Source organism: Myiozetetes cayanensis, unplaced genomic scaffold, assembly GCF_022539395.1.
Source record: "Myiozetetes cayanensis isolate MyiCay16 unplaced genomic scaffold, myiCay2020 scf6-25, whole genome shotgun sequence".
Classification (NCBI taxonomy): domain Eukaryota; kingdom Metazoa; phylum Chordata; class Aves; order Passeriformes; family Tyrannidae; genus Myiozetetes; species Myiozetetes cayanensis.
The window spans coordinates 4,943,665-4,962,451 of NW_026087853.1; the positions used below are offsets into that span (position 1 = coordinate 4,943,665).

Here is an 18,787-nt window from a genome sequence, read left to right on the forward strand (position 1 = left end):
AACATTCACGTCCTTCTTTTAAATCAAAGCCAGGATAATACGCTAAAAACAAAAAATTCCTGATGCAGACTGCTTATGAAAGAGAGAATAAGCGTTTATTCCAACTGGGGCATTTCATAATGAAATCTTCTTGAGAGGGAATTTAACAAAAATGTTAGTAATTAAAAAGCCTATAGGTGGTTTGGTTTTGTTCTTTTTTTTCTTCTGAAGTTCCCAGCTGAATGAGGTCTCAGTAGGATTTCATACTCCTTCAGGAGAACCAAGAGGTTATGTTGTTGGTATTACCATTCTGTCTTTCTGAAGCTGATCACTGAGCATTCCATTAAGTATTGTGGTATGAAACTGCATATTTCTGTTCCTCCAAAACTGATAAAGGTGATTGTAAACTGTGCATTCATTTCAGATATTGTGATATGAAATGCTGTCTTTGACAGGAAAACCACCTTTGTAGGTTTTCTGACTTCCATCCCGATTCATCATCTCAGCTGTGTTGATACACTGTTTATAGGACCATCATAAAACCACTGGTGTGCAGGACAAACAACAAACCCCAGAATTTGCTAGGGTGACACCTCAAAGGGTTTACACCAGGTTTTTAACTGTTTTCACTGACAATAATACTCTACTTTGAAATGACCTGCTTAGTAAATAGCGCCTAATCTGAATGTAAATGGTTTTTTTGTCACTCTGCAAACTTCATGTATGTATACATTGACAGAAGAAGAACTGTAAATGAAAGATGTGTCTTTGTCTTGCTTTAGACAACCTCACTGTGGATTTTTCAGTTCTTTGTTCCAAGATTCAAAGAATCACAGAATACTGAGAATTGGAAGGGACCCAAAGGGATCATTGAGTCCAACTCTTAAGTGAATGACCCATATGGGAATTAAAATATTCTTCTTTAATGGAAAACTGATCAAAGAGAGCTTTTGCACATCATGAGAGTAGTATAAATTTTCAGTGTTGATTTTTCTAACTCACTCTGACATCCATCATCTGTCTCGTATCCTGATAGGTTATACTCGAGCATGTTGGTCCCATGCAGAAGACTATTGTTCATATACAGTCCTATGAAGAAGCACTTCAGCTACCAGGGATGAAAATGCAGCCTTTCTCAGTCTTCAAAAGAGCAAGAAAACTCTTGAGAGAACTGAAGAAATTAGAAAAAATTACTAAGGAACAAAATGACCTACTGGAGGTAATTGCTTTCTTTTTTTATTGTCACCTAAACCGCCTTTATTTTATAGTAATTTTGGTCTTTAAATAATATCGCTTTTATTGCTTTAGTTATGACTATTGTATCTTCTGCATAGTGTTTTGGGGATTTTTTTGTTCTTTTTTTTTCTTTCCTGTTTAATTTGATACTTCAGCAAAGCACACTGAGTAGTCTTGAAATACATTTCAGTTTTCCAGTTCACTCACAGCTGACAACCTGGAGTTGGGTTACACACGTTCCAGCGTCAGCAGAGGTACGAAAATTCTCAGGTGGCCCATCCATTTCTTGGCAGGATGATGACAGCACCTAGAAGAAGGCTACATTATCTTTGCTGATATGGTTTTCCTAACCCACTACAGTAAAGCAGAATAATTTAGACCATCTAACTGGGCATTTCAAAGGCCAGGCAGACACCAGTGACAGCTCAGATGTGAATGTCCATCTTTGATTTCCAGTTTGTGAAATTAAGAGCACCACATAAAGAAAAAAACTGAGAACATGCCACATGATTAATGCATGCGTGGAGTTCAGAAAAAAAGCAATAACTATATGAGATCTGTATGATCCCTGTGATCCCCTTTTTTTTTTCTAATCCATACAGCTTCTTAGGTCTGAAAATAGGGATGTGGTAAAATGTACCTTTCTCAGAGTTACCAGATCAAATGCTTGCAAATTTTCAAAACACTTCAAAACCATCAGAAACAGAGTGCTTTGCAATTGATTTGTTATCATGACACTTGTAACTGGTTTGTGTGGAGCATTGGGTCAAGTTCTTTACTTTTCTCCTTTTTGTAAAGCTGTAACCTTTTTTTCCTCAGCATTTGCCTTTACCTTGTAAGCATCCATCAATCTGTAGCTGAGTGAAATTTCTCTGTGAGAAAACAGACTGGAAAAATTGCAATTCTTGGCAGCTAGTGTATGAAACTGTGCAAAAGAGATTTTCCAGTGCAGTTAAATGGTTTGAAATCAGCAGTTATACAATACAAGTCTAGTACCAGCTAGGATGTAACAAAGGATAAAGCCATTAAAAGATGGCATTCTGAATGCTGCATCAAAAAGCTTCCTGCAGAATTACATACCTGGGGTTTCTTTCCCTGGGCATCAGTGTGTGGATGAGTGTGCCCATATTTTACCGTGGATGACACAATGGGATATTACACTGAGAACTTTTGTGTAATTAAATTGCATTGTAACACCTGAAAAAATATAACAGAAACAAAAAACCTGTACCAGGTATTGCAGGTGCTTTGGGGCAGGATTTTCGGTGGCTTGGATGCGTGCTGAACGTTGCCCTCTGGTTTTTATTACGGCTCGTTAAGTACCACACCTAAATAACGTCATCAGGAAGAGGAGCTGGAAGCCACATCTGCTTCTGCTGGTTTTCTGTGTAAGAGAGTGGCAGTATTTGCATATCTGTTGGCTTACTGAGCTCATTTTCACTGAGCTTTTCCAAGACAAACACACTGCAGACAGGTGGGCCTTTTCCATGGGTAGGTCTTCTAGTGTTACCACAATATGAAAAGTCAAGAGCAAATATTAAGCAGGAAATAACTCAAAAGAGAGGCAACACTTGCAGGAAGAGATTAAGTCTGACAGATATGGTATAATTTGGTGTATTAGATAAAGGACAAAATCAGATTTTCTTGTCCCTGAGTGGAAGGCAAGGGAACAGATGAGTTATCTTCAGGCAAATGACTTTATCACATATTGACCTATGATGGAAGAGATTGGAGTCTGTATACAAAATATTCATATTCTTTAGTTAGCCAACGAAATTTGAGGTAGTACTCACTTAACCTATTGCTAAACACTCCTATTCATATGGAAGTGACGCTGTGGGTAAGAGAATCTCCCTTTTAGAACGACTTTAAAACTGGGCAGGAGAAGACCTATTCTGGTTTTTTTCCTCCTCTGATTCTTTAGCTACAGCACAAAGATTATAGGCCACAATTAAATATCTTTCTCTTCAATTTGGCTTTCTTTTATTAACTGAGGAAAATAGGCTTTTCTTTCTTTTAAAACTTGTAAGTAAGATAATAATGATCACTTAGAATCTTATTTTCTTGAGAGGGAGTGTTATTTTGAAGAAGCGACTGAAGAAATGGCTCTGTTCTGTTCATAGCTCAAGGAGAGACTCTTTGCTCTGAAAGTCAGAGTCTGTGCATACTTTGCAGTGAGATTTTGACCTGCCAGGTTGTTCAGGTTGCTGTTGTCAGCTGAGTAAGTTCAAGCCTGTTGACTTCATTGTTTCTTCATTACCTTTTGCAGACACCTGAGGAACAGTCCTTAGACAGTCTTTGGTTCTCAGCCCGTGGGTCAGAAAACACAGAGCCACCAAGTGCTGTGCATATCCAGTGTTTTCACAAAATATTCTGATTTGTAAATGTGACAATATCTAAATTACCAGAGACACCATGACAGGCTGTGACTGACAAATATGAATGTGTGGGGAGATTGCCCTGAACAGTCAAGCTGGGGGTCGATGAGATTTTGCTGTTCCTGTCAAATGAGTAAAAGTGAATTTAGCTGTTTATAACATATGATATGTTTTCCTATAAGCCATATAAGAAGTGGAAGTTCACATGGTGGGACTGCTTATCATTTTTATGGGAAGTATTCAAATTGTCAGATGCTGTAGTTGGCTTATCCTCTGAGCTGCAGTGCCTGCCTGGTGTACAGCACACTTCATTTTTGCTCAGTGCAGAACTAGCTGGCAGTAAGGAATTCAGCACCAGTAAAAAACAGGTAGGCTTTCTAACTTGATATGAAACACTGTAATTTCTCTTTTCCCCCCTCCCAACCTTTCTAAATTGTAAGGAATGTGATGACTTGTGGGTAGAGCAGTTTGTTTGTCCTTAGCAAGTGAATGATAAACTTTGTGAGTTTGTGCAAAGTTAGCAGAACAAACACAGTTTCTGTTACACGGAACTAGAGGTGCAAAGGAGGCTGCACTGCTCTTCAGTTCACCTTTGCTGTGTCACTGGCTAGTTTGTTTCTGTACTCCTGAATTCAAAATTATTTATGAAGATTACGATTTCACAGGAAACTGTAAAGAAAACAGAAGAATGTGAGCAAGAAATTGAGAAGTTGAAACAACTCTTGAAGAACCACTTGGTTGAAGTATCACATGAAGATCAACCGCAGGCTCAGGAGACTCCCTGTCCAGAGGTGGGTTTCATTGTTTTCTCTCTCATGTGTGCTGCTTGTCCTGACTAACACTAATCATGAAGATGCAGAGCACTGAGAAGTAGCAGTGTTCTTGCCTTCCCCACCAGAGTCAAGCAGACAATTGAATGCCGTAGTGTGACCATGCAGTTAATTACAGTTAATATTACTTTGCAAGTTGGGTATATCTTTCATAATATACTCCTTATTGATTTTGATGTGTCATTTGTACCTGTATCAATTTCTAAGAGAAACTGAGTGCTGTTTTCATGACAGCTGACAGCTGTTTTGGTGAAACAATATGCAGCACTGATAACTCACCTCTGCTCAGCATCCCACCAATTTTCCTGAGGTAGCAGCTTGGGACAGTGCATAAGGAGAGAACTGAGTCCATTTCTGATTACCGATCATGTAATGGTACTTTTGGGGATTCTGATTAGGGTTAGGTTCTGATTAGGGTTACATTCATTAGACTCCTTTCTTTCCTCACCACTGCACTGTATTTTCATCAACTGATAAGCATATGTTGCTTTTCTCCCTGCAGTCAGCATCTTTCTGTAGTGGATGAATTAATTTGTTAATGCCAAAATAAGATGTGTTTTAAGGACAGCACTGCAGAAGTCAGGAAATTACTGATTAAATGTAATAACTATTTATAAAGTGCCTCTGAAATGCTCAGCTTTTTCCAGTCAGTCACAATAAAGTCAATACACTTACATTGTACTTGCCTAATAACTATAATCACTCAGTAGGCTCCTGAGTACATGACTGCTCTGCTGTCAGCTGCTTGGGTGCTGCAGGCCTGATGTAGTACTAAGCATGACTCATTTCCTGGTTCTTACTTGGTTTTGTTCTTTGAGTGTAGGATCTTCTGTTTAATAGCTCTTGTTTTAGCAGAAAACCCGTTTCAGAATTGTAGCATTGGTGTGCAGAAGTGGGCGATGGAACTGCCCATCCTGTTGAGACGTTTTGGATAAAGAAGTGATGTTAATAAAGATTTGGTTTCTGAGGAAGTCATGGCTAATTAAGTTTGAAAAACAGTAGATGGTAAATGTATGCTGGAGAGTCTCCTGCTGCAGTGAAACAAACAGATATATTATTCTTAGTGGGCATTTATGAAAATATGCCAAATTGTCGTAGATGGCTGTTTCTTCATTCCAGTGACATTTTATTGCCTCTACCTTTGCAAGATTTTATCTTGTGGTTTTTGAGTGTTGAAAAGGAGAAAAAACACCCTTGTCTAAGCAGAGTTCCCATGTCCTTTGAAAATTTGCTGGAGTTTCTGCCTCCCCCTTCCCTGTCATGCCACCACGTTTGAGTTATTAACAGAATAAGCTGTAGTCAAGACAGAACCAGCAGTCTTACTGCTTTTATCTGTCAAAGATTATTACTTGCATGACATCATTAATGATAGGGCATGGTGTGGAGTCACTGCTGTTCTGATTTCAAGCCCAGCATCAAAGCCTGCTCTGATCAGCTGAGCCCAGTGTGTCATGGGATATTTAGCCAGGTTTTGGTTTTCCAAGCAAGCAACAATGCTTCAAAGAGCTTTAGCACTTTCAGTAATTAAGAGAGTAGAGCAGTTTATTCCTTGCCCTGTCTTACTCTGTTATTTGCTGTGCTTTCTTTGCTCACCTGGAGGCTGGGTGGTAAGGAAAGCCCTAGCAGAAAACTCCAAGGGCAGAACACTGGCTAGAGCAAATGTCATGGCCAGGATGGAGAACAAGACAGATTTATTCCCCCCTTTGTTAGTGCAGAGTTACTTGGATTATCGTTTAGTCCCTGCAGAACATTAAATATTTTCCTTGCACTTTACTGGGGACCATTTCTCCAAGTATCACATTCAAAGACATGGGGTAGTTTTGTCCCTAGACATGTCCCTAAAAACCATCAAATGGGTTTGTTTCCTTTCTTTAACTTCAGCAAACACTCAGCCCTGAGCTACCATTATTGCCGACTTTGCCCTCATCAAGGCTATCCTAAGTGCCCAGTGTCAGGTTTTTCCAGGGAAGGTAGCTGGAAGTTAACATCACCTGCCATGACACACAGAGTAATGTAACCCATCTGCATTCCCACTGTCCTGAAGGAAACGTGTTCCCATGGGTATGCAGGACCTAGCTGGAATTAGTTCCAGCCTGCCACAGTTTCCTTCCAGACTGCTGACTGGTGCACTACAAGTGGCAAGTGCTGCCCTGAGCTCGAGCTGTTGCTGCTGTTTTTCATGTATCTGGACACCTCCTGCAGTGGCAATGGGGAACTGTCCCAATACCCTGAAAAAGAAAAAGGGGGAAATAGCCCCAGCCCCAGTAAGAGGCATCACTGGTGTCATCTGTTACCTTCCTGTTTGGCTAAGTAAGAATAATGGATGCTTACGGATGTTGTTGCTCCTTAGGGAGAAATGGAAGCTGTGAAAGAAGAGATCATCAAGCTGTGCCAGAGGAAGGAAGATATCCTTACCGGGATGAAGAATTCCATGGCTGAGCTTCACCAGCGCTTACAGCAAGACGTGCCTGAATCAGCAGATGAATCTACAGCCTCTGTGTTAGCGCAGAGTAACTCGATTGGGACTGATGTTTCTGGTCAGCAGGTAAGGGATCATTTACCTGAGAGCTGGAGAGGGAAGGTAAATAACCCTTCTTCCTCCTGGAGGAGTGGCGTGTGAGAGAGGAGCACCCCTCAGCTGTGAACCTGTACTGTCTCTCCTCCCCTTTGTGCTTCTGAGTGGCCCCAAAATGATTGAGTGTGGTGCATTTCTAGGAGAAGGCAGGAGAAAGGTGCCCGTGGTTATTTTTTATCAGGAGCAGATTCAACATGAAGTTTGTATCAAACGATCAACAGCGAAATGCTCGATGTGTAGTTTTGTGGATAATCAGTTGTTCTGGGATTTTTCAGTAAATTATTATCATGGAGGGAAAATAAATGTGGCCCTGTTATACCTGGGATGTTGAAACTTAACAGCATCAAGTCCCAGTTTTCAGGGGGCTGAGTACCTGCAACTGTCACTTATTAATGTAGGGTGCCAGATGTTCAGTGCTTCCCCAAAAGTGGACCCCAAGTGGTAACTTTCTTTTCATTTAAAGGCAGAAGGGAAGAGGCTTTTATTATTCTTGTCATGATTAATTGGGTTGTCTCTCTGTGTGTATTTTTGTAGTTGAAAAAAAGAGGAGTGGTATCTCTTCTACCTTCTTTAGATGAAGAATCAGAAGACTGTTCTTTCCACAGCAAGGTGAGTTCAGTATATATCTTATATATACAGCTGTGTATGTGAGATAGATGATTTTGGTAGGGGATGAACTATGAAAAATGTGTGAATATGAAATATTTCAGAACAAATTGAAATATCTGTTATCAGTCCAGAATACGAAGATACTGCACTCAAGCCAGCTTACCAATATTCCAATGCCAGTAATACTGGAATATTACACAGCACCTCGTTCTGTGATGTGTGATTCTGCTTTTGGTGGGATTTCTTATACAGAAAAAATCCCCTTATGGACATGTTAGTGGCAAAATATGGGCCTACAGACCAATGGTCATATGTGGGCTAAAACATAAAAGAAACAACAAAAATTATTTGTGTGTTTGAGCTGAAATAAAAAGGGTATGATCAGGCTATTGGGAATGAGGTTAAAATAGAGATTTCTGGGAGAATGGGAGAAACTGAGAGACACTGTCCAACACCCTGCTCTGAATCTGGGGAGTCTGAGTGCCCAGCTGAACTGCAGAGGAGCAAAACTGGGAATAACAATTCATGATGAAGTTAACTGCTTTTGGGGAGAAAAATTCCATGGCTAGACAGTGCAAAAAAGTCCAAACAGCTTGGATAGAGGTGGTGCCTCACTACTCTGATCCAGGCACTTCAATAACAAGCTTTCTGATTCTGCACCTTGGCTGATGCAGATTTTTTTACAGGTATTTCTTGCTTGGGTATTTTTATTTATTTTTTAAATAGTATAAAAAAATGGGAATACCCTCTGGTCTCTAGAGAAAACTCTCAGTGTCATCCAGCTGCCATTCATCTTGTAGCAGAGCAAAGGAGGGGGGAGCTGTGGGAAGTAAAATAAAGGCAGAAATAGAGCAAAACTAGAAGTTTGCAGTACTTCACACTGCGTATCTGAGCCTCCTGTTCAAAAGCTAAAGCTGAGCTGTTACTGCTTTCAAAGGGAAGTCCAGCCACAGAGCAAGATGCCAGCTTCTGGCCTTCAGAAAGAGATGATGAAAGGCACAAGGAAGACAGTGCAGCCTCTTGGTCTTCTGGTACCTTGTCGGATGGCATTGTTCAGGTAATGCACTCAGGTTCATCTCCACGGGGATGGGAACTCATCTTTGTGGAAAAGATCTGCACAAGTCCTAAGTATTGCTGAAGTCTACAAAGTGAGAGAACTGTAGAAATGCAGGACGAGATTGCCTTATTTGTATCCTCCATACCACACTAAATCTTGCCATTTAAAATCTCTTTTTCTTTTGCACATGTTGGTAGGACCAGTGACCTAAAGGGTCTTTTCCAGTCTATGTGATTCTATGATTCTAATTCCTTTTAGCCATACAAACCCCACAAAGACAAAAGAGCATATTTAGTAGCAGCAATTTGTTTCACTAATTCCTGGAAAGTCTCTAAAACGTGGGGGATGATTTGTGGAAGAGATTCTCTTGGTACGTGAGAAAATCAGCGTCTAAGACACCCAGTCAGCTACAGTTTTGGTTCCACTCTGCTCTGTTCTTCTTGCTGTCTCAATAATGTTGTGATAGGTTTGATTGTTTTTCTCTACACCAGTGTTACAGGCATAAAAAAACTCTGTGAATACTTTCGGGCCGAGACCAGGATAGGCTGAGTGGCTGCTGCTCTTTGAGGCTTCTCTAGCACAACAAGGCAACGGATCACAGAATCATAGAATCCTTTAGGTTGGAAAAGACCTTCAAGATGAGTGAGTCCCAGCTGTAAACCTAATGCTAACAGGTCCACCACTAACCCATGTTCTGAGGTGCCACATCTGCACTAAGAATGATACAAATATTTCCACTGTTGCCTCTGTCTCTGCAGGATGAGGATGTAATAATCGAATCGCAGAGTAAACAGGGTGAAGAGACATCTCTGCCAACTTCGGAGAGCACTGACGGCCCTGGCACAGGTGATGGCAGTCTGGCTATGGTGAGTTTGTTTTGATGCTTTGGGTGATGATAAATTCTGATTTTTCTCCTTGAAAATGCGATTTGCTAAGGAGCAAAAGGAAATATTTTCAGGAAGTAATAAGCTGCTGGAATTCACACAGGCGTGAATGGAGGGGTTCAAGTGATATAAACATACATCAACTCTGGGATTTTTAAATGGGAATTAAAGGAGAAATTAAGGACATTGACACTCATATATATTGCTGCTTTGTGGAAGCCATGCAAAGGCTAAGGCAGGAGTGTGCAGCAGCCTATAGGTTATATATAAAAGAGTGTGTGGAGACATGGATGCTCCAGGAAGGCCAGGAAAAACAGACTGGTGGCAGAGCGGCCTCAGCTCTTGGAATCATAGAATCCTGGAATTGTTAAAGTTGGAAGAGACCTCTAAGATTATCGAGTCCAACTGTTAACCCAGCACCACTGTGTTCAACACTCAACCATATCCCTAAGTGCTACATCTACATGTTTTTTTTGAACACTTGGAGTAATGGTGATTCCACCACTTCCCTGGGCAGGCTGTTCCAATGCCTGACCACCCTTTCAGTGAAGAAATTTTTTCCAATATCCAACCTAAACCTCCCCTGGGGCAACTTTGAGGCCATTACCTCTGGTTCTGTCCCTTGTCTGGGAGAAAAGACCAACTCCCACCTCACTGCAACCTCCTTTCAGGTAGCTTAGAGAGCAGTAAGGTGTCCCCTGAGCACTAGGATTATCCAGGACTCCTGGTAAATGATTGAAGGTGATTTGATAGCTCTTCCACCAGCTCCCTCAGTATCCCTGTGTGGATCCCATCTGACCCTGTAGACTTGTGCATGTCTGAGTGGCATAGCAGGTCAATGACCATTCTCCCTTGGGTTATGAGGGTTTTGTTCTTCTCCCTGTCTCTGTCTCCCAGCTCAGAGGGCTGGGTACCCAGAGGACAACACTGGTCTTGCTATTAAAGACTGAGGCAAAGAAGGCATTAAGTACCTCAGCCTATTCCTCATCTTCTGCTGCTGTGTTTCCCCTGCATCCAGTAAAGCATGGAAATTCTCCTTAGCCCTCCTTTTGTTGCTGATATATTTGTAACATTTTCTGTTGTCTTTTACAGCAGTAACCAGATTAAGTTCTGGTTGGGCTTTGGCCCTTCTAATTTTGTCCTCACATAACCTCACAGCATCCTTGTGGTCCTCGTGAGTTGCCTGTCCCTTCTTCCAAAGGTGATATACCCTATTTTTGTGTGAGCTCCAGGAAAAGCTCTCTGTTCAGCCAGGCCAGTCTTCTTCCAGTTTGTTTCCAGTGGTGAATCTCCTCCTCAGAGTCCCTCATGCTTCTTGACCTTTCGACTTCCTCTCACAGCTCTCCCACCAGGCTGAGCAGATGGTCCAGCTTGCTCACACCTTACACAACTGGTGTCCCTACTGCCTTCCAGTGCCACTGCCAGGCTCTGGCACTCCCTGCAGCCCCAGACCTGGATGGCTACATTTTTTTGTGGGAGATCTGCCTGGGTCACCACATCCTTCCTGGCACATGCAGAGGATGTGGCTTTTGGCCAAGTGGACAAATTACCAGGGAGTGGAGTGATAGGACAAGGAGTAATGGTTCTAAACTTGGAGAGTGAACTTAGATTGGTTATTATTGAAGAATTATTGAAGAATTACTTTACTGGGAGAGTGGTGAGGCACTGGAACAGGCTTCTCAGAGAAGCTGTGGATGTCCCATCCCTGGACACATTCAAGGTCAGATTGGACAGGGCTCTGAGCAACCTGATCCTAATGGAAAGTGTCCCTGCTTACTGCAAAGGGTTTCAATTAGTTGGCTGTTAAAGGCCCCTTCCCACCCAAACTATTCTAGGATGACACTGATAGCTGAAACAATGCATTTTTGCTCCCTTTTTTTTGGACAAATCTCATTTTAACATGGAGTTTGTACACTACCTCTGACCATGTCAGCTGCGTGAATGGATGCTCTAGAGCCACGGGAGCATACAAGTAGTTTTGTTCTTGTGGTGTCATGCTTTATTTACTTACTAAGTTCCAGTGTTTGCATGTATAGGGGCACTTACAGACCTGTGCAGCCTCCCAAGCAACTGCTGATTATCTCCAAGCACTTTGGACTTCTCTGTATTACAGAAGTGTGCAATGCAATATTGCTTCTTAAAGGAGGGCAAATAAGAATTACCCAACATTTAATACTTAAAATACACCATTTTTTTCCTAGGGTGACCTAGAACCTGAGTAAAACACATTTGACTGTTGGAACACACGCAAGTAGCTTGTAAGCGTTGCCCAACAGCTTGCTTTGCAGCTCCAAACTGCATTGCTTTTACATATAACTCCCACAGAAAAACATCTCTCCTGGGGGGAGAGCTGGTTAATGGTGAGTCATCCGCTTCCTGTGCGCTCAGGAATTACCTGGTGCTCAGGTATAGCCGTGCAAATGCAAATGCAAATCGCTGCCTGGAAACCTGTTACACCAGATCTTGGATCTCGGAGCTGCTGAGTTTCCCTTTCTTTTTTCCTTCTTTTTTTTTTTTTTTTTTTCTCCCCCCCTTTTTTCCCAAGTCTGGGAACAAGGTGACAGAGTTGTTTCGGAGCTCTTGTGAGTGTGAAAGTTAATCATTTCTCACCGGGGAGGGGAGGGGAAAGGAATTACAAACCAGAGGGTTAAGCGTGTTCCTTTCATGTGCTTCGCTTCAGAGCCAGCGGCCGCCTCCAGTCCCCAGCGTCGCCCTGGGCTCTCGAGGGAAAGCGCTGGATGGCGGGAAGCCTGAGCCAGAATCCGTCCTCCTGGTGTGCCAGGCCCAGGTTGCCGAGCTGGAACAATGGCTAGACAAAACTAAAATGTCCCTGAGGTCAGCCCCTCAGACCCCCCACGCGCAGCAGATGGCGGAGCCGCAGCTTGCGGATTGCCAGGTAAGGCGGAGAGGAGCAGTGGGTTTGCTGCTGCCACCCAAACCAGGCACCCTTCCCTGGGGGGTGTGTCTGCAGAAAAGCTGTGCTTGCTCTGCTCTCCCTGCTGCACCAACCTCATCACACCGTGCAGGGAACAGGTGACTGCTTGGCTTCAGGTTCAGGTGCAGCTTTGGAAGGCCTTAGGTAAAATAGCTATTTTTAGAGTTGGGATCTGTGTGCATCCAGGGGATTTAGGTGGAATTCTGGAGTATTTGTAAAGCTTTGGGCTTTTTTGGATTGTTTTCAAAAACATGGCTCATTATAGTTTGAATCCTCTATGAAAAGGCAGTTTTTCATTGGTCTCAATCATTATAAATCAGCTAGAAACAAAAGAGTATTTTTTTTCTTTTGACAGTTTCACTCTGTTTCTGTCAGAGTAATTTAAAAGACTGGTATAAAAGAGCTTCCAAGCTGCTAAAATTCTACTTTTGCACTTCTGCATAGGTAGAAAGATGGGTATTTTCCCTTGCCCTCAGTGGTGATATTTGGACCTACTGCATCACTCCTAGGGCAGCCTCTTGCCCCGTGGCAGTGGAACAAAGGGAGTGGGTGGTACCTGTTGGTGAAAATGGGAGGAGGAAAACACGACTGGCATGAGGGGCTGGGTGGGAGGCAGTCCTGGCATGCAGCAAGTGCAGATTTACACTAAGAATGCAGGCAAGCCACTCTGAAGCTCCCTGCGGTGCCAGTCTGGTGTGCCAGTTTGCTTCAAGCACTGAGTCTACCTAGAGCAACAAAATTCACTCACCAGAAAGGAGCCAATACCAAAATGTCCCCATTTTAAATTACCAGGAGACATTTCCACCTGTTTTGTTGCTGGTTTGGGTGTTGTTTTTATTTTTTAATAAGAACTGAGTCCCTGCCAAGAGGAGCCTCTGGGTTTAGGCTGTGATTCAGCCAAGTGCTCAAGTGCTGAACTCTGGGGGAATTAGGATCCTGAGTGCACCTAAATATCTGGATGCATCTGGATCCCGTTCAGGGTTTGTGTCAGCACAGGCCTCAACAGGGCAGTTGCAGCTGGTGAGAACAAGCAGGCTTTGGGCAGCTCTAAGAGCTGCTCGGTTCCTGTTGGCTTGAAATGTCTGGCTCAATGTAAAGATGAGAACTCAGAGGAGGAAGAGAATTTTCTAACCTAACCAAGACCTGCACAAAAAAGTACACATAGAACAAAGAGAAATATTCTCTAGATATGGGCATATGATGTAAAGCAGTTAATTTATTACAGTTAATTACTTAGAAGTTGAGCCACAATACCTGTCTCCACACTCAGCTTAAAAACATGAGTTTAAAGTATGCAGAGGTGCACTTTGATTCAAAGCAGCTTGAATCAAAAACCAGATCCCAGCAGTTTGCAGTGGCCTGGCTGACACATGGGAACATTGCATTGGTAGTTCATCATAGTTCCTCCCAGAGGGTGATGTGAGCAGTCTGTGCACTGCCTTTCTCCCCCACTGAGGTGTGTTGTCTTCTTGGTCACATTCAAACGGAGTCTGTAATTTCTGCTCTCCTCCATATCTCAATTAATAAAACTTTCTGCAGATGCTCTTGTTTGAAACAGTGTTAAGATTAACTGTGCTTAAAATGTAATTAATTGTTCAGAATAAAAAGGGTCTATATTGGAGGAAATCTAGGGGGGGCTACAGCTATTTCTCTTGCCTATACATTTCTGTTCTTTCAGGACAGGGGTAGTGTGAGCATTGCCTTCAGAATGTTGTCAGGACAAGAGCGTTGTACTTCTAAGAATGAATAATTATCTGCTGTCCCTTCTAGGTGAGGTTATCAGAGATTGAACAAAAGGTCCTCTCTTTACTGGAAGATTGTGGAGATAGTGCAGATTACCAACAAAAGACAGAGGCTCTTTCCATGAAGCTGAAGGAAGTGAAGCGCAATTTGGAAAATGTCCAGATGATGCTTCAGGACAAGTACAATGAAGAGCAGGTAAAGAATATGAATGTTGTGCAGGGCAAGAGTGAGAGTCATGGTGCTTTAATGGTCTGCAGTTGCAGAAGAACAGTTAGAGCTCACCATGTGAAGCAAGGAAGGGAGAGAAGTCAATGCCAGTTGCTGTTATTCTGCTTTATAGTGCTGTATAATTACTCGCAGTTTGTAGCAAGTAGTGGATTTTTAATGAGTCCCTGAACAGCATCTTTTCGGCTTTTAAGTGCTCATTGACAGAAGTCAACGTTTTGCAAGGAATGTAGGAAAAGGACTGAGGTTTTGGTTTGGTTTTATATGCCTTTAAAATGCCATGGTGTTTGTCTGGGATAGTATCACAGCAGAGAGGCCTTTCAATTACTTTCTCTTTGAAGAATGCATAAACAGCAAGGCCAGTGACTGTGACACAGCTGCACAGTCTTTGCTAAGTTTCCCAGTGGGTGAGACAGTAACTCCTGGTTTCAGAGCTCATTCCCTCTCTGTTGTACAAGGGATCAGACAAGCCCACCTGATGTGTTTGTGTAAGAGCAGCTACAGTCTCTTCAGTGCTGGAGGAGCACAGGGAGCTTGCATGGCCCAGGAGAGAATTAGTGCTGGCAAAGGCTCCTGTTGAAATACCTCTGTGAGCACAGACAGATAGAGAATCCAGGCACATGACCAAAGTTATAAGTAAAAATTTCACATCCCTGTAATTTGGTCAAACAATAAGAATGGAAGGTTAGTATCACCTCATCTGGTAACTGGCAAAGGCAAGCAAGTGTAACTGTTGGGGGAGAAATGTGAGGACCTTGGCAGCGGGTTAGAATGGGTTAAACTTTCAGTAAATGGAACTGGACAAAAATCTTTGCAAAAGTAGCAATTGCTGCTGATTCTGTGTATGATAAGTCTGAGATAGCTCCTCTTTTGCACTTTCCCCAAACTGCACCTGAGGGGTTCTGCTCTCTTGTCAAGTCTGGAAGCTTTCTCCCACTGGGTCTCTCTTTACAGGTTAACAACAGGGAGAGGATGGACCCAGAGCCCCTGGAGATCCTGCACTCAGATGGCTTCAGTGTGCCCCAGCCGGCCCTTGCCGAACAGCCACTCAGTTGGCACAACAGTCTCCAGCACCCACAGGTAATTCTCCTCCCATCCAGGAGCCAGGCTGCTCCACACCCCTGTGGGTGGGGGAAACAGCTGCATTTACAGCTTCTGCAGAAGTTTGTCAGGATGCAGAAAGGTCTCACTCCTAAAATCCCTTGTCCAAAAGGTTTAGTGATATTGCAAAGCTGGTGGGACCCTGACATTTGCCTTGTTTCATAATGATTCAGATGGCATCACCATCCCTCCAGTCTCCTATCCTTGAAGTACTGATGTGTTATGAAACCTGAATCCATGTATTGACATTACTTTTGAAGATGAATTTGAAGCTAAAGCTTTGTGTATGTTTTCCCATGGGCTAACTCACTAGGACTTTGTGGTTGTTAGTACAATAAAAAAATCCTGTGATGTTCTGTGCTCTGCAAACTACTTCTGTTTAACTATCTGAAAAATTAACTTTTGCTATTTTGATGCTATTAGAATAGAGTTGGAGAAAATTATCCAGCTTGAGCTGCTAGAATTGCTCACTTTTCACTTGACACTCTCCTTTTGACTGATGGAAATCCTGTTTGAGCAAATCCCCATTTTCCCTTGCCAGTCTCTCTGTGTGAGGATTGCAGTAGGTGGCCCTTAAATTTCCATGTCTGCACAATTTGTTTCTGATTGATGGGTTTTGCTTTTGAATCTTCAGCTCAGGCAGAAATACATTCCATAAAAATACATGTTTGCAGAAAACTGTTTGTTTTGTGTAGTCATGTTTACACATAAACTGCACTTTATTCTGACAGATGTATTCTTATTTTCATCGCTAAATGATTTCACTTAAAATGTGATTGGAAAAGCACAATCATCATTTCAGATTATTACAGTTCAGATAACTGTTCATGCTATTCTCTGTGCACAGGATCTGAAAGTAAAAGCAGCTGAGCAGAAAAGCCTCATTGACTTTATTGAGTCGTGCGTGGATAAAATGCAGCCACAGCTTGAGGACGGCGTGACTCAGAAATCAGAATCCAGGTACAGAATAAGAAACTCAGTTACCAGATTCAGTGATGGGAAACTGCCTAAACCTGCTGAAGGTTTGCAGTGGTGCCATTGGTTCTGTGTGCCTTTAGAGGAACAATGGCACAAACTGGGGATTCCTGCCATCGACAGTCTAGAGAAATGGAGGCTCGTTCGTGTGACACCCTCCTCGATCCTGGGCTGACTCCAGTGTTCAGAGTCAGTCTGGCTGTCAGGCAGGACTGACACCTGCTGTAAATTAAAACAGGCCCCCCTGGAGGCCAGTTGGGTATGTCTGTTCACAGCCCTGTACAAATGCACAGACACACCCAGCCAGGTTCAAAGGCAGCATGAAAAGGGGATATGGGGATCATGCACCTTGCAGTGTGGAACTGAGACTTGCTACAGGACTGTGCTCCCCATGTTGTCATTTACAGACGTGGAGGATGCCAGCAGGCCTCTAGGATGTTTCATGAGAAGGGGAAAGCCCAAAGAAATGTATAAAAGCTTGGATTAAAGATCACCCATGCACTTGTTTTCAGGCTGGTTTTGAGGCAGGAGAAAGAGAAATTAATTTTATCCAAGAAGTCTTACAAACCTGGTTTTACTTATTCTGTTTCAGTATTTGCCATTCTAACAATGTCTTCTCAATACAGCAATGGAGAATCTGATTCAAAGAGCAAGCAGGCTGATCCCACCTTGGCTCCAAAGGATCAAATGGGAAATAAATGGCAATATTTACAACAAGAGCTGTCATCAAAGGTGAAATCTCCTCTCTGCCAGCTTGTGGAACCTCAGGTTTGTTTAAGTTCAGTAAAACACTCTTTCTGTGGGCAGTTGTTTGTGGTAAAGATAGCAATTAGTGTATCTTCCTGTGTCACCTTAGCATGGCTCTTCATCAGGTAATGAAAGCTGTTCAAGCTTTCTCCAGAGGAGATTGTTACTGGCATAGTGTTTTCATAATTGCCTTTTAATTTTACTTTGAGGTAAATCACGTCTCTGAAGTAGTGACTACTAAGCACAGTGTGGGAGCACCTGGCGAGTGTTTGTAGTTAACATTCTGACTAGATGTTATCTGCTTCATTCTTTCAAGAGAACTAAGAGAGTCAGCCAGCAAGCTCCCAGCTGATTTTTTTGGACGTGGGTTAAGTCAGTTAAGTGGGTTAAGTTCCCCCAAGTGAGAACATTTTGGTCAGAGCAGATCCCTGGCTAAAATTGTGTTCTGCCATTCACCATTGTGTTCTCTCATTCTCACATTTCAAAAGCAGAATTTGGACTGCAACAAGAGCACGCTGTGTTTATGTTCTGAACTGACTGCAGAATTTTACTGATGGGACAAAACTGTAATTCCTGTTATTAACAGTTTTGTTCACATTAAATTAGAATAATTAGATCTCTTGTTCTCTGATATTGCTGCTATACATGAAAGAATATCAGCCATAAAAGAATGAATTCAGCTCTTTTGCAGGCAAGACTTAACCCTGAAGTGGGCAGTGGGGTTGCCTTAACACAAACTACAGCTGTAGCCCTTAGAGCTGGGAATCAGAGGCTCCTTTTTCAGTCAGTCTCCCATCAGGGCATAGCCTGCCCAACTCTTGCCAGTAAAAAGAGATCCTGCTATCCAGGTGCTTTATATTAGTGCCTTGAAAGTTTCATTTTAATGCTCTTTGAGAGGAGTGTTATTTCCTTGCCCACAGCCCTGTCTTCATTTGAGCTGTTCACCTAATGTCAGTGTTCTTTCTCCAAATGTTAGATTACAACAAAGATGAACGTGCTGCCCCGAGGGACATTCACAGGTGCAGGAACCCCAACTGTGGAAGAACTGAAAACTTACACTGTCCAGCTGGGAGACCTGAGCCAGGAAGCAAATGTGGTGCATGCACAGGTAAAAATGGCATGTCCTGGCATTGCAAAAAATACCAGGGATTCTGGAAACAAGACACTGCTGGGACACTGGGAAACAGTCAATAATCTTATTATTGCAAGCAGCATTCGCTGTAGTGAGCTTTTGCAGTGAGTGTGGACTATAATGTAGAAATCAGCTTAGGATTTTGAGAGGAAACATTTCAAGTTTCAGCTATGATACTTCTGCCACTTGAATCCAAACATCTGCTAGTGTGGGTAAAAATCTTCAAGCTATATAAAGCAAGGAAAATGATTTTAATAAATCTGCAGGATCGGAGCTGACAAGACAAATTTCTTATGCTCATTCCTGAGATTAGAGACCTGAAAGACCACAGCCACTCCCCAATAAATAAAGGGTTATTGTCTCAGCTTTGTCCTTGACAGC

At 42.6% G+C, this 18,787-nt stretch overlaps 1 protein-coding gene across 1 annotated transcript in view; it reads left to right on the plus strand.

The window, feature by feature from the left end:
- Window positions 1-18,787, plus strand: part of SYNE2 (spectrin repeat containing nuclear envelope protein 2) — a 171,474-nt gene that overhangs the window by 86,733 nt on the left and 65,954 nt on the right. The window contains 12 exon segments of the mRNA XM_050335581.1: window positions 1,016-1,198; window positions 4,259-4,384; window positions 6,774-6,968; window positions 7,533-7,607; window positions 8,545-8,664; window positions 9,423-9,530; window positions 12,229-12,444; window positions 14,254-14,421; window positions 15,406-15,531; window positions 16,400-16,512; window positions 17,154-17,295; window positions 18,251-18,382. Of these exon segments, the coding sequence (XP_050191538.1) occupies window positions 1,016-1,198; window positions 4,259-4,384; window positions 6,774-6,968; window positions 7,533-7,607; window positions 8,545-8,664; window positions 9,423-9,530; window positions 12,229-12,444; window positions 14,254-14,421; window positions 15,406-15,531; window positions 16,400-16,512; window positions 17,154-17,295; window positions 18,251-18,382 (1,704 nt within the window).